The sequence below is a fragment of the Papio anubis genome, chromosome 9 (genome assembly GCF_008728515.1).
Source record: "Papio anubis isolate 15944 chromosome 9, Panubis1.0, whole genome shotgun sequence".
NCBI classification, from domain to species: domain Eukaryota; kingdom Metazoa; phylum Chordata; class Mammalia; order Primates; family Cercopithecidae; genus Papio; species Papio anubis.
In genome coordinates this window covers 74795263-74811559 of record NC_044984.1, presented here as the reverse complement: position 1 = coordinate 74811559, position 16297 = coordinate 74795263, and the positions used below count along the sequence as shown (strand labels likewise).

The 16297-nt window shown below is 34.4% G+C and overlaps 1 protein-coding gene across 2 annotated transcripts in view; it reads right to left on the bottom strand.

Annotated features, from left to right (window-relative positions):
• Positions 1 to 16297, bottom strand: part of PTPRQ (protein tyrosine phosphatase receptor type Q) — a 219140-nt gene that overhangs the window by 149353 nt on the left and 53490 nt on the right. For both annotated transcript variants that reach the window (XM_031650636.1, XM_031650637.1), the window contains exon 18: positions 150 to 310. In XM_031650636.1, the coding sequence (XP_031506496.1) occupies positions 150 to 310 (161 nt within the window). The remainder of the gene's footprint in view (positions 1 to 149; positions 311 to 16297) is intronic.

The following is a 16297-nucleotide window of genomic DNA, read 5'->3' as shown; positions in this document are numbered from 1 at the left end:
AAAAAGTAATCAAAATGCAATTTTTCATCCAATTGATAATGAATATTAGGCTTCGTCATACATTTTGATATTTGAATTTTTTTCTGAGCAGAATATTTTTTTAAAAAGAAAAAGAACATTCTTTTAATTGGCATACATCCTTAACTCACCTCCCTCTGGTGTCTGAAAGCTAATGATATTGCTTCTTGTGTTCCCATCACCAAATCTGGTGCTAGCTGTTACATAGGCACTGTATTCAACATTATAATCCAAATCCGATAACTCCAATGATGTTTCAGTGGCATTAATAGTTTTTAATGATGATCTATTCCTGAGATAAAAAGAATATTATCTGTATAATTGAATTTTAAAAGTTAACATATACTTTTTGAGCACACTAACATTAAAAGTAAACAACATTAATATATGGAAATTTATTCATCTGGATTAATAGAATAAAGATGATGGTTATCCTGAAATACTGAAAACAGTCAATTTCAGAATACTTTAGTAAATTAGCTTATTTTGCTTTTAATTATATTCAGTAATTAGATCAAATGTTAATATGAGGTTCATAATTGGAGTTTGCTTGGATCAATTTTAATGGATATTCAGGAATACTATGTACTAAAGTAATTACAGTATTCCCTTTCATACTGATGTTTTCGTTGTCCAAATATTTGTTAATTTCAAATGCTGGCAAAATCTTAAACTATTAATTTATAAAATAAATCTATCTTTCAAATATTGTACAAAAGTGACATTTACTTCAGGCCAACACAAATAAATAAATAACAAATATCTAAATAGTGACATGTAAAATAACAATGTTGTGGGATCTCCTATATTACTTAATAGAAATGAGATTGAAAACAATGTATGTATATCATACAGGAAAGAAGAAAATATAGCTCACACCTCTCACTCAATCAAAATCTTTAAAGTATTTAAAATATCACTCCAGAAAAGAAAACAAATCAAATAAATATTGACTCAAAACTCTCCAAGCACATATCAAAATCTCAGGAGGGGAAAAAAGAGTCTAAAGAACAAAATATAACACTATTTTATTTCAGTCATGTTAGTTCAGTTTCCACAGTCTGAATTGGGTATAGATTAATATCTAAAACCAAAAAATGAACATGTGTATGGTGGTGCTGAAAAATGTGCGTTGTTTTAAGATTTATATAATAAAGTTAGTTATTAAAGAATTTAGATAAGGGAATATGATCAGTAACACTGAAAAAGTATGTGTCTCATGTAATCTCATATTTTTCTTCTTTAGACACACAAAGCACTGAAGAAGTAAATGAATATTCCCTCTGAATAGAAAATGTTCTTTCTTTACCATTGAAATATTTGAAGCCTTGAATCATTAGGAGGAATAATAGATTTTAAGTGAATTAAGAGTTTCCACAGAGATACATTTCAGTCATGGTTTTACTACCACAGAAGCACAAAATTATTCCAAATATAAGTTTTGTTATCTGAAAAATAGTTGGAAAGCTTACCACGGTGAGAAAAATATGGATTCAGAGCCTGTGATTGGAGACAGGCAGGATTAGCCAGGCTATTCAGCAATTTGAAACAGTTTCATTTGACATCCTTTTTCAGAAGCAGTCAGGAGAGCTTTCTTTGACTCCATTGAGACCAGAGGAGAGTGGTTTTAAAAACTCTTGATACTGTGGCTATTAGCCACCAGAAAAGATTCCTTGTCATAGAAACTACCCAATTCCACACTCTTACCACTGGTCACAGGTCATCAGGACACTACAGAAGAGCTAATCCAATATGGATGTCTAAAACTATGCAATTAGGACGAGTGTGGTGGCTCACACCTGTAATGCCGGCACTTTGGGAGGCCAAGGCGGTTGGATCACTTGAGACCAGGAGTTTGAGGCCAGCCTGGGCAACATGACAAAACCCTGTCTCCACTAAAAATACAAAAATTAGCCCTGCATGGTGGGCACACCTGTGGTCCCAGCTTTCAGGAGGCTGAGGCGCGAGAATTGCTTGAGCCCAGGAGGCGCAGGCTGAAGTGAGCAGATATCGTGCCACTGCACTCCAGCCTGGGCAACAAGCAAGACTGTGTCTTAAAAAATAAATAATGAAATAAAATAAAATAAATAAAATAAAATGAAGCTATGCTATTAGCTAAAGTAATCTAATTGCATTATATCAATTTAAAAATTATTTTCATTAATGTATTTCAATGTTTTCTGCTACCTTGCCCTGATATTCACAGCAAAATCTTGTACGTAAGTATCTACCAACTGTAAAAAACTCAGTTTATGTTCCATAGATAATGCAGAATCAAGGCAATTACCTGGAAATGGATATCAAAAATAAATTTTATCTCAAATAGATATTTTAATAAAAAGAAGCTAGTTGTTATAAATTATGTTAATCAAAACATAATAGTTCACTTCAGTTTGCATATATATAGTTTCAACATCTAGCCTGGTTTACTCCCAAGGGACAAAATTAAGCTAACAAAAATTTTTCAGATGTCTCATCTGCTTGAGGTTTGTTTATTTTTCTTTTGTAGTTTAGAATTGTGGCTGATATTTTAATAAATAAGTTAGAAAAATATGGTAGCATGAATATTAATTAAAACAATTCAGAATAGATCAAATATGTAAGAGATTATTTGCTATAAAACTGATAACTAAAAGAAAGAGAAAGGAGACAGAAGTGAACTATCACCAAGGCTCAAACTGCATTTTCCTAGTAGCGGTTACCGAATTGGAGATAACATATAAATCTCTGTGCTCAGGTGTGAGATCTCTGATCTCAAAGGAGCAATCTTCTGAGCAGTCCAGAAGCTCAAAGGGTTCACTCCCTTTGAACGAACCGTGTGTAGGAAATTCATCTTTGACACTGCTATAAGTTGTTACTCTTGCTTTTAGCTGGCTTAGTTTTAAAATCTGTTTTATTCTTATTAGCTTAAAAATATTATATTAGAATTATTATGTGTTCCATTATAATGTTTTATTTACATTTATAAAAGTATATGTTCTATATCTTGATTTTTTCTCTTATCGTGTTAACACCAATGATCTATATCATAATGTTTTTGTAATTGCATAATTTGGATATATCATAGTTATTTAGCCATTCTATGAATTAACTTTTAGGCTTTTTCTCTTTTTTTATTTCTTTAGCTATTAGTAGCAACGATGCTGTAGTTATCCTTAAAGAAGTATCTTTTCATAATAGTACTTTTATTTCTACCTATAAAATTGTGTGATTCTTTTTAAACTTTTTTTAATTTAAATTTTTTACACTTTTTTAATTTAATTTTTTTTTTTTTAGAGACAAGATCTTGTTATGTTGCCCAGGCTGGACTTGAATCCTGGGCCCACAGCATCCTACCACCTCACCCTTCCTTCAGAGTAGCTGGGACTACATGCATGCAACACTACACTGGTATACAAATTGTGTGTTTTGTGAGTCAAATGGTTTGAATGCTTTTTAAAATTTTAAGATTACTACTCCAAAATGATTGCTGTATCAAATTTTAAGTTATAATAATTGTAATTATTTAGAATCATACTAACAGCGTGTGAGAATACCCATTTTGGCAAACTCACATAAATCTCTGGATACTATTAATATAGTTAGATTTTAGTAGATTTTTAGGTAGATTTTAGTTAGCCATTCCTGGCTGTGAGTGAGACAGAATGTCTTCTTACATGTTTGTGGTCATTTGTGAACCATTAAAACAAACAATCAAAAAAAACTTATTTATGGGGTTTTAATATTTTATTTTAGTCTTTAAAATGAAAAACATTATTAGTCTGAGCTCTTTAGACACCATTCATTAGACAGCGCAAGCAAAGTTAACTTTCACACCTTCTGAATTTAGAGATGATATGTACAAAATCAATATTCAACAAAATCCAACAAAATGTAATTAGCATCTACTTTGTGTCAGGCACTACTTTAGGCATCAATATGAGTAACATACAGCCCCTATCCTCAAAATAGAGAGATAAAGTGGTAAATAATTCTAAAACAATTTGCTAATAACAGTATGACTTCCTTAAGGACAAGGACAATAAACTTTTTTCCCTTAGTAGCTAAAAGTAAAGAACAAAGAAAGCAATGAGCAAATAACTTAGTTGTGACCAAAGTATAAAAAAAAGAGAATAAGGCATGGCCCCAAAGATCCAGGAAATTGTTCACTAGAAAGCTAGTTTGTAAAGTTTGAGAGTAGGATAGGGAGTTGAGGGAGGTGGGAGAAGAAGAGAGGAGGCCTACAGGACAAAGCAGGTCTAACTCTTACATATCCAAAGTCATAAACTGTGTACAAAGGGAGGGCATATAAATGTTACATAATAGTTGTTATCTAAAATATATTACCTTTCAACACTGGCCAAATCTCTCAACCAGTGACTATTTTCAAACTGAGATGAAACTTGAGGGAAGTCCTCAGTAAAATGATTTTACTTATTTAACTCTAAGCCTAATTTTGAATAGGTTTCAAAGCTTTTTCAAATTTAGGAAATGAAAAAAAATTTAATTACTTTGAAATTATTCTGTAAAAGTGTAAGCTGTAGTTGTTCTGTCTTTACTCATGAGTAACACCAAAAAAAAGTCTTCAACTGGGATAAACAGTCTCTAAGATGAAGTTATTTCCTAATTAATTTACAATTTTTTTTTCAAAAGACATACCACATTTTGACATCTAGGGCATAAAAGAAATTCTAGATCAAAAGAGCAATTTCTTTGCTTTACTAGTTTCTTTGTTTATCTCTTACAACACCAAGTCCATGCTAGGCAATGACTGCCTATGAAGAAATCCTGAATACCCAAACCACAGTAAATAAATTTCTCTGTTTCCATAAGTATGAATATGTATGGTTCTCTAGCCAAGGTTTGAGACCCTTTGAAAAGTCATAGTTTTAATTTTAATCTTTATCATTTGATATTATGTTCCGTGCATAATCTACCATATGATACATCCATCCCTGTTCATTTTTGTGAATTTATTTTCAAAACTTTAATCAGTTATTATTTAAATGTCCTAGATTAATCCCTTCACTCACTAAATATAACTCCCTGAAATGAAGAATGTGAGCACTCACTCACTTGACTCTTTATAAGATTATTTTTTTCCTCATATATGTTCATTAATTTTCCCATTATATAAGGAAACTACTCTTCTATGTTGTACTTTAGCATAATTACTCTACACAACTTGATAGCATCAGTAGGTTAGTGACTGTGTATTAAATAACCCCAAACTAGCAAGGCATAAACAGTTGTACATTACTAAAGCTGTTCTAGCATCTCAGAGACAGTCTGAGTTAAAGTAGGTATTCATTTGTTGTTATTGTTCTTATTGTCATCATTTGGTTGACTGGCTAACTTGGTTTGGTTTGGTTTGGCTTTGTTTTCCTTGTTTGCGTTTGGTAGGAAAGATACCTTTAAAAGATTAAAGGAAAAAGCCACTGAAGAGAATGAGTTTGAAGCTGAGGAATCATACACTAATAATCCATAGATAGCTTTAGAGCAGACACAAGGAATTAGGATCTAGAAGGCAGGAGGAAGGATTGCACTTGAACTGAAAGAGAGATTTCATATTCTGAGAATGGATGTAAATGAGTTGATGGATTCTGGAAGCAGGAATTTGAAGTAGTCAAATTTTTGAGATAGTCACCTCAATTTTAAGTTTAGAATGGAAGCTGAGTTTGTCTGCTTTGAATGAGGTGAGTGAGATTTAGTAAAGGGCTTGAAAATAGAGATGATTTGAGAAAATTTCCAAGGACAACAGGAGAGGAAACAGATCAAAAATATGTAAAATGACTTCCCAGGGGTGCTAAAAGGTTAGTGAGATTAGAAAAAAAAACAAGACTTTTAAATGTAGACTTACATTAAAGTAATGAAAGACTTCTTTCTTTCATTACTTCAACAAATATTTATTGAGGGCCTAAAATATAAGTTTTTATACTTTGTGATGGAAATATGAAGGTGACAAAGACACAACCTCTGGCTTCAATGGGTTTATAGCCACATAGTTATCATCCTGTTAGGGCTCCAGAATTTGAGTAAAATACTTCAGAAAATGGGCTATTGGAGGAATACACAATTATTAACTACCCATTTCTCTCCTTTAAAGCTTATAAACTATTCAGATTTTTTCATTTTCTTTTACAAAGTGTATAAGTTATATCTTACCAGAAGTTTATGATTTCATCCATTTGAAATTTATTGTCATAAGGTTATTTTAAATGTCCACTTATTTATTTATTTATTTATTTATTTTTGAGACGGGGTCTCACTCTGTGACCCAGGCTGGAGTGCAGTGGTGCGATCACAGCTCACTTCAGCGTCGATGGCCCCAACCCCAGGCTCAGGTGATCCTCCCATCTCAGCCTCCTGAATAGCTGGGACTACAGGCATATGTTACCACACCTGGTTATTTTTTCTAGAGATGGTGTCTCACCATGGTGCCCAGGCTGGTCTCAAACTCCTGGGTTCAAGTCATCTGCCCACCTTGGCCTCTCAAAGTGCTGGGATGACAGATATTTCTTAATTTTTAGGTATCTGTAGTTATGGTGCCCAGGCTGGTCTCAAACTCCTGGGATCAAGCCATCTGCCCACCTTGGCCACCCAAAGGGCTGAAATTAAAGATATCTCTTAATTTTTAAGTTATCTGTAGTTATGTCTCCTTTTTCATTCCTAACATTACATTAAATGTGCTTTTTCTTCTTTATCTAGATCATCTCCCCATTTCTTTTTTAACTCTATATTTTAAATTACTTATTAGTTTTGCTTTTGTCTGTTGTAAATTTTTAATTTAGTTTCTGTAAGTATGGAATTTATGAATTATATATGATTATTAATTATAATATGGGAATATTTATTCATGTTTTCTTCCCTGTCTGCTTGAGAACTTATCAAGTTTGTACAAAGGGAGAGCAAAGCATAATATTTAATACTTTAAAGCATCATGAATTAAATATTAGAACACAATTTTTATTTAGAAAACAGTCAATTTTTGTGAACAATAACAGTATAGTATAATAATGAATTAAATAACTTTGACCTAAATTAAATTGTGTTCAAATGAATACAAGGTTAACAATTACTTGATAGGGTTTACAGAGTATAAATATTTTTCAAAACATTTTTCTACTGGAAATTTTAAAAAGTTATGAGTTCTATAAATATAATCATAAATTAATTTTATAAACGAAAGTGTCTTTTAATACATTTGGTCAAGAAATAAGAAGATGGCCTTTTTACTGAAAGTTTGCCAAGTGTTGTAGAAACAAAAATGATTTTTTGAAAAAGCTAAGGTGATGCAAAGTGCTTAATGTATAGCAAGCTTTAAAATATAATCAGTGGTAGATTGCCTCTTAGTAGAGGCTTTTAATTTATAATCCTAAAGCTCTAAAGGTTGGAAAAATTACTTAAATAATTTTTTTTCAGTAAATCAGTGCCCTTCCACGTTATTAAAGACATTTTCTTTCATTTATTTCTTCAATAGTTTAAAATACCTGATCACCACATTAATTTCTCATAATAAGGCTTTAAAAAAATAAAAACTCATTACTTTTCATTTCTTAGACAAAGCTCTGGTTAGGACTCTTAAATTTAACCAAATAGTATTAACGTTAGCCCCTGCTTTAAATGTGGCAGATATACACGATGGAATACTATGCAGCCATAAAAAAAGATGAGTTAATGTCCTTTGTAGGGACATGGATGAAGCTGGAAGCCATCATTCTCAGCAAACTATCGTAAGGACAAAAAACCAAACACCGCATGTTCTCACTCATAGGTGGGAATTGAACAATGAGAACACTTGGTCACAGGAAGGGGAACATCACACACCGGGGCGTGTCGTGGGGTGGGGGGAGTGGGGAGGGATAGCATTAGAAGATATACCTAATGTAAATGACGAGTTAATGGGTGCAGCACACCAACATGGCACATGTATACATATGTAACAAACCTGTATATTGTGCACATGTACCCTAGAACATAAAGTATAATAAAAATAAAAATAAAAAGATTTTAAACACATGGTACTTGTCTTACTAAAATTTAGAATATTGCTACTCTTGGCTCTCCCCAAAGAACATAATTTCAAACTGTCTGTTCTTCAGTTACTCTAAAAAGCTGTGGAAAGTGTTGCTTATGGGAGACTTGAAGGATGGGTAAACCTTTAAATTTGCTATTCTGGCCTTTGATCAAGCAGAAGCTACAGAAAGCCATATATATTATACATTTGATCTTAATTGTCTGTGAAATCACCTTCACCTTACTATATATATTTTTTTGTGGAAATTCTTATCACTTTCCAATTCTATACCCACATAATTCTATTCACCATACAAAAACCACACTAATAGTCTTTGGACTAATATGTCCAACCGACTTTTCTGAAAGTTTCTGGAATGCCAATATACGGAACTAGTTCTCTAACTTAGTTTCCTCCAACCAAAGATTTAGCTCCCAAATCTAGTCTCTCTGCAGTGTTCCTTTCTGTAAACACCTGCTTCTCTGAGATGGCCATTTCTGGGTTCCAGTTCATACCCTGTCTCCATAGATTTTGATTTTTATGTGGAGATCCATATACCAGAGAAGGCACAGATAGGATGGGGCATAGAACTGTGGAAATCCAGAGCATTAGAGAGGTTAAATTAAAATTGACCTCAAACATGCTGAAATACGTACATGTGGTTTCTTCTCTAGATTGTTCATGTTCTCTTTTAAAAACTGTTTAGAATACTTACTATATGCAAGGCACTGAGCTAATGACTTGTAATAAAGTACAGTCCCTACACTAGACCTTACCAACTCGCAAGAAGACCCTTATTAAACAAGAAAATAGAAATGTTATGGGAATTATAGAAAGGGAACTGAGCTTTTCAGTAGGTCAAGTATGTATTATAATAATAACCACTAGTATACTCCCATTGTTTTCTTTATAGTATCCACATTATTTAAGAAGGGAGAACTAAGGCAATTCAGTAATAAACTGATTTCTTTTTTTTATTATTATTATACTTTAAGTTCTAGGGTACATGTGCATAACGTGCAGGTTCGTTACATATGTATACTTGTGCCATGTTGGTGTGCTGCACCCATCAATTCGTCAGCACCCATCAACTCGTCATTCACATCAGGTATAACTCCCAATGCAATCCCTCTCCCCTCCCCTTCCCCATGATAGGCCCCAGTGTGTGATGTTCCCCTTCCCGAGTCCAGGTGATCTCATTGTTCAGTTCCCACCTATGAGTGAGAACATGCGGTGTTTGGTTTTCTGTTAGAAATGCAAATCAAAACCACAATGAGATACCATCTCACACCAGTTAGAATGGCAGTCATTAAAAAGTCAGGAAACAACAGGTGCTGGAGAGGATGTGGAGAAATAGGAACACTTTTACACTGTTGGTGGGATTGCAAACTAGTTCAACCATTATGGAAAACAGTATGGTGATTCCTCAAGGATCTAGAACTAGAAGTACCATATGACCCAGCCATCCCATTACTGGGTATATACCCAAAGGATTATAAATCATGCTGCTATAAAGACACATGCACACGCATGTTTATTGCGGCACTATTCACAATAGCAAAGACTTGGAATCAACCCAAATGTCCATCAGTGACAGACTGGATTAAGAAAATGTGGCACATATACACCATGGAATACTATGCAGCCATAAAAAAGGATGAGTTCATGTCCTTTGTAGGGACAAGGATGCAGCTGGAAACCATTATTCTCAGCAAACTATCGCAAGAACAGAAAACTAAACTGATTTCTTATAAATAGCACCACATGCGTGTGCGTGTGCGTGCGTGCATGCACGTGCACACACACACACACACACAATGAGAGACCTGAGAGTGACAGAGAGAGAGAGAATATGACTGCTAGTATTACACAGAATTTTAAAATTTTATTTAAACCATGTACCCAAAGATGTATGATCACACTCCCGGATAAAACATTCCACGGGCTTTCCATTGCACTCACAATAAAATTCAAACTTCTTATTGATTGGCTTCAAGACTCAATGTATATGGCCTAACCACCTCTCCAGTTTTATCTACTCCCACTTTTCTCCTGTGCCATTATACACAAGACACAAAGGCCATCTCATTGTTGACCACGCCAAGCTTCTTGCTGTTAACCACACCTGATAACATTATCAGGACATTTCAGCTATATGTATCAATATTTTCCCATTTTTGCTAATGCCAATTTAGGATGAATCCAGTACTTGAAACTAAAAAAATCTTGACTATTATTAATCTTGACCTGTTCTCTTCTTTCAATAGTTCCGCATATGCCTTGATTCTGAGGATTTCCACCATCTTCATCACTTCTCCCTGAACAAGCTCTACTCTGTCTATTCAAACTGTACTAACCAGTAATCCAACTGGTTTGATTCATGAAACAGTGTAATTATCATTCTATCATAATAGATACAGTCCATCAATGAACACAGACCAATATTAAGCCAATAATTTTTTGGTAGAAATATACCATATGAGTTGATGCAATAAGCTTACTTAAACTCCCTAAATATTTTGCACACATGCTGTTATCAAATTCAGACTTCTATAATCCTATAAATGCACTGTTTTATTTTTAGAATAAAGGCCAACTATAACACATATTCCTACTGGTGTGGTAAAAGCACAATTTGAGAGTAACACAGATCTGGGTGTGAATTCTGATTCTGTCATCCTTAGCTCTGTAACCTTACCTTTGTCCTTAATCTCATCAAGAATATTTCCACAACTATAAAATGAGGATAACAGTCTTTTCTTTGTGGTATTTTTGAAAAAAAGAAAAATATGTAAGAAACATTTGTCTCAAAATGGTAACTAGTACACTATAAACTAAAAATAAAATCCTAAGCCTGTCAACCAACTGAACCTTAAAAAAATGGAGTTTCTGGCCATGACAGGATGGGAGGTCAGGCACACCTCAGTATACCCCTCACCGTTTACTGTTAGACACAACAGCTGACCTAAATTAATGCTAAAATTGTGCAATAGTCCGTTTTCATGCTGCTGATAAAGACATACCTAAGACTGGTAATTTATAAAGAAAAAGAGGTTTAATGGACTCACAGTTCGACATGGCTGAGGCAGCCTCACAATCATGGTGGCAGGCAAAAGGCATGTCTTAGGGCGGCAGGCAAGAGAGGATGGTCTGGTGAGACTTATTCACTACCATGAGAAAATATAGGGGAAACTGCTACCGGGATTAAATTATCTCCTACCGGTTACTCCAACAACATGTGGAAATTATGGGAGCTACAATTCAACATGAGATGAGATTTGGGTGGGGACACAACCAAACCATATCAAATAGAGACCACGAGGCTGAGAGAACACACGCTTTGTGACAGTAAGATACCAAATTATAAACACAACATATGGCCATGTCAGGCAAGGGTTAAGTCATGTATCCCCCCCCAATCCCCACCCAAAACACACACTTAAACTATGCTCTAACTGCCGTAGGCTTTTATTTTTCTCTAGCAGTTAAACAAGCACTGTCCTCAAGATAAGCAATGTTAAAACAATTGTAGCTCACCACCAGACAGAGACTAACTGAACCCTTGTTCCACAAGCCATAATTACAGCTTTGATTGGACAAGATACTGATTTCAGTAACTTTCTCCTGATAAGACCACTGACCACGGACTGGTTCTGGCTAATTTACAGAGGCTGTGCACTTGAATGACTCTTTGTACTGAAAACATCCTTTGATGTATAGGATCTAATTGTAATACATTTAAATGTGAAGTCTTCACCCCAAAGTGAACATGGATCATTTGTTACACACATGTTTGTTCAATACACATGCGTCAGGACCACCTTCCTGAATATTCATAGCTCCTTCGGTAGCAGTTTGAATATATATATTTAGGTAACCCTTTCAGCATAAAGCTCCTACCCGATCCCTCCTCTTTCAAAGTGGCCATCTGCAGTCTTGGCTGGAGGCACACTTCCCAGTCTGAGAGATGGCCACCTTGCAGACTGTGATCTTTTAAAAGAAATAAAGTCTCTTTTCTAAATTTTTAGATTGTGAGATTTTTAAGTTAATAGCACTATTCTTGATTCAGTTCCTTCAACTTTCTGAGACATTTTGTTCCCCAAGTCTGACATGCAAAGAAATCACAATCTCTCTCAATGTTCTGCATTTCAAAAACTTGATGAGAAGACTGCCTAATTCAACAGTTAATAACTCAAGATTCAGACAGGCAAAATAAATGACTAAAAAGTTTGGTTTAAAATAAGGTTTGGTGGCAAGAAGTGAAACTTCTCTATAATAAAAACTATAAAACATTGATGAAAAAACGTGAAGAGGACACCAAAAAATGGAAAGCTATTCGATGTCATGGGGTGGAAGAATCAATATTATTAAAATATCCTATCCATACTACCCAAAGCAATCTACAGATGCAATGCAATCTCTGTCAAAATGTTAAAGACATTTTTCACAGAAATAGAAAAAATATCCTAAAATTTATAGAGAACCATGAAAGACCCAACACAACAAAGCTATCCTAAGCAAAAAAAACAAAACTGGAGAAATCACATTATCTGACTTCAAATTATACTACAGAGTTATAGTAACCAAAATAGTATGGTACTGGCATAAAAACAGACACCTAGACCAATGGAACAGAATAGAGAACCCAGAAACAAGTTCACATACTACAATGAACTCATTCTCGATAAAGATGCCAAAAACATACATTGGAGGAAGGACAGTCTCTTCAATAAATGGTGCTGGGAAAACTGGATATCAATATGCAGAAGAATGAAACTTGACCTCTATCTTCCACCATATACAGAAATTAAATCAAAATGGATTAAATACTTAAATCTATGACCTCAAATGATGAAACTATTGCATGAAAACATTGGGCAAAATCTCCAGGATATTGATCTGGGTGAAAATTTATTGAGCAATACCCCACAAGCATAGGCAACCAAAGCAAAAATGGACAAATGGGATCACAACAAGTTAAAGAGCTTCTAAACAGCAAAGAAAACAATCAACAAAGAGAAGAGACAACCCACAGAATAGGAGAAAACATTTGCAAACTATCAATCTGACAAGGGATTAATAACCAGAATGTATAAGGAGCTCAAACAACTCTACAGGAAAAAAACTAATAATCCAATCAAAAATGGACAAAATATTTGAATAGACATGTCTCAAAAGATGACATACAGATGTCAAGGGGGCATATGAAAAGGTGCTCAACATCATTGATCATCAGAGAAATGAAAATCAAAACTACAGTGAGACACCATCTTACCCCAGTTAAAATAGCTCTTATCCAAAAGACAGGCAATAACAAATGCTGGAGAAAACGTGAAGAAAAGGGAACCCTTGTACACTGTTGGTGGGAATGCAAATTAGTAAAATCACTATGGAGAACAGTTGGGAGGTTCCTGAAAAAACTAAAAATAGAGCTAATGTAAAATCTAACAATCCCACTGCTGGGTATATAGCCAAAAGAAAGGAAATCAGTATATGAAAGAGATATCTGCACTTACATGTTTGTTGCAGTACTCTTTACAACAGCCAAGATTTGGAAGCAACCAAAATGCCCAACAACAGATGACTCAATAAAGAAAATGTGGTACATCTATACACAATGGAATACTATGCAGCAATAAAAAAGAATGAGATGCCTTCATGGTCATTGTGTTAAGTGAAATAAGTCAGGCACAAAAGACAAACTTCACATGTTCTCATTTATTTGTGTATGCTAAATATCAAAACAATTGAACTTACAGAGATAGGAGAGTAGAAGGGTGGTTACCAGAAGCTGGGAAGGGTAGTGAGGAGGGATGGGGAAAGTGGGGATGGTTAATGGGTATTAAAAAATAGAAAGAATGAATGTGACCTAGTATTTGATAGTGCAACAGGGTGACTATAATAATAATTTAATTGTACATTATAAAATAACTAAAAGAGTATAATTAGATTGTTTATAACATGAAGGACAAATGCTTGAGGGGATAGATACCCCATTTTCCATGATGTTATTATTACTTGTTAAATGCTTGTATCAAAGTATTTCATGTGCCCCACAAGTATATAAACCTACTATGTACCTACAAAATTTTCTTTAAGTTAAAATGAAATAAGAGGGTGTGATGGGAACCACGGTAAACAACTAAGCAAATTCTTCAAATAAAAGACAGTCACCGTTCAACTCTGCTGATTTTTTTCTACAGGAAATATGGCAAAAGTGTTCTGATTTTTATAAGGGATAAAGGAAATTGAAGTTTTACAAGATATTTACTCATTTTTTTTTAACACTGACAATCAATTCTAAATTTATGACCCACTTGCAAAGCATGAGTGGCCATGGGCTTGACCTTGGCACTCAAGCTTCCAAGTGATTCAGAAAATGACTATCAGGAAAGAGCTGAGGGAGAACATTGGTCAGAACATTGGTCATCCCACTAAAAACCTCATATTAAGCCCTAAAAAGCATTCACGTGCTCTACCACTCCATCTATCTGTATTTCTTTCTTTCATCTTCCCAACCTAGCCTCAGTATTTCATGTCTATAACGCTACTTGTCAAACTCTTGACAGTCATGCCTGCTGCCTTCATAGACTGCCTCCACTGAGATGCTCTCCTAATTCACAAATCTATCTTTACCACTTTCACTCCAAAATGGATATAACTTCAGAAAATCTGAAATGGCCCCCTTCACATTTTGATTGTTGATCTATATTATATGCAGTAACCATGAGGTCATTTTTAACACGGTGAACATCTTTTAGAAAACTTGAAGAAACTAAAGTAGGTATACATTTTTAGGATTCAGAAGTCCATTTACAAAGGTAAGTTTTATGTTACTGGGTGATTTATTTGACCAGTGATACTTAATAAAGAGCTGCATTAGAATTATTTTGACTTCCTAACATATTCTTTGGCAAGTGTTTTTCAATTATTTCACATAAGTACATCTTATCTGCAATAAGTCTTCAATCATTTTAAGGTGCTGTATGTTATATATCTCCCCACAGGGTTTAATAAACATTTGTCAGACTGACTGTTTCAGAATTACCTCTAGTAATTACTACTAAGAAAATTCAGAAACATTTCAGAGTGAAGATTTGTATATGTTACAATTTTAAGCATCACTTTCAGTCCTCAGGCTTTTAGCTATAGAGGGTATATTCTCTTAGAAGTTTCCTAAAGAAAGAAGAAAACTACTGTTAAATTTTACTGACACATCTAGAAGTAAAAGCACTAAACAATTCCAAGTTGAATTCAAGAAAACAGTAAATAAATAAGTTCTACTAGAACATCATGCCTCAATTCAAAACGTATTAAAAGAATAAGCTTACAGCGCTCTAGTAGAAATCCATTTATTTAATGGTGGTTGCCCTAGGAATTTAAGGACTGTGTGTCATTTTAAAAATATGTGTTATTTATCAATAACTGCAGGGGAAAAAATGCTAGTTTACCATCTTGATGGATGATAAAAGTTATTTTGCAAAGCAAACTTCAGAAGGAAAAATCATTTTAAAATGTAATGGATTAAAACAGATTTCTGAACACACCATCTACAAACCAAGTGTGACTCATATAATAATAGATATAAAATGGTTACGCATTAATCCTCATGAGTTATTTTGCCAAGAAATATTAATGATAAAGAAAAAAGTTACCCAATATAAGAAATATAATAGGCAGTCTGCATTTTGAAGACACACTCAAAAAAAGAGAAATATTCAGCCAGGTGCAGTGGCTCATGCCTGTAATCCCAGCACTTTGGAAAGCTGAGGCAGGAGGATCACCTGAGGTCAGGAGTTCAAGACCAGTCTGGCCAATGTGGCGAAACCCCGTCTCTGGTGAAAAAAGCTAAGTGTGGTAATGGGCACCTGTAATCCCAGCTACTCGGGAGCCTGAGGGAAGAGAATCACTTGAACCCAGGAGGCAGAGCTTGCAGTGAGCCAAGATGGTGCCATTGCACTCCAGCCTGGGCAACACAGCAAGACCTCCTCCCCCGCAAAAAAAGGAAATATTGAAATAAATGTCTTTATAAGAATTTGGTAATTATTGGATCAACTGAAATAATAGAAACTGAGAATTATGAGAGAACTATGGACTTCTGAAGCAGGAATCCTGCTAACAATGATAACTACCATTTATTAAGTACTTTATAGGAACCAAAGATAATTGAGTGACACAGCCAAGATTCAAACCCATGTCTCACTGACTAAAAACCCATGTGTATTACATTATGATACATGCCTCTTTTCCCCATAATAAAACTGATTATGGTAAGAGTCCCCA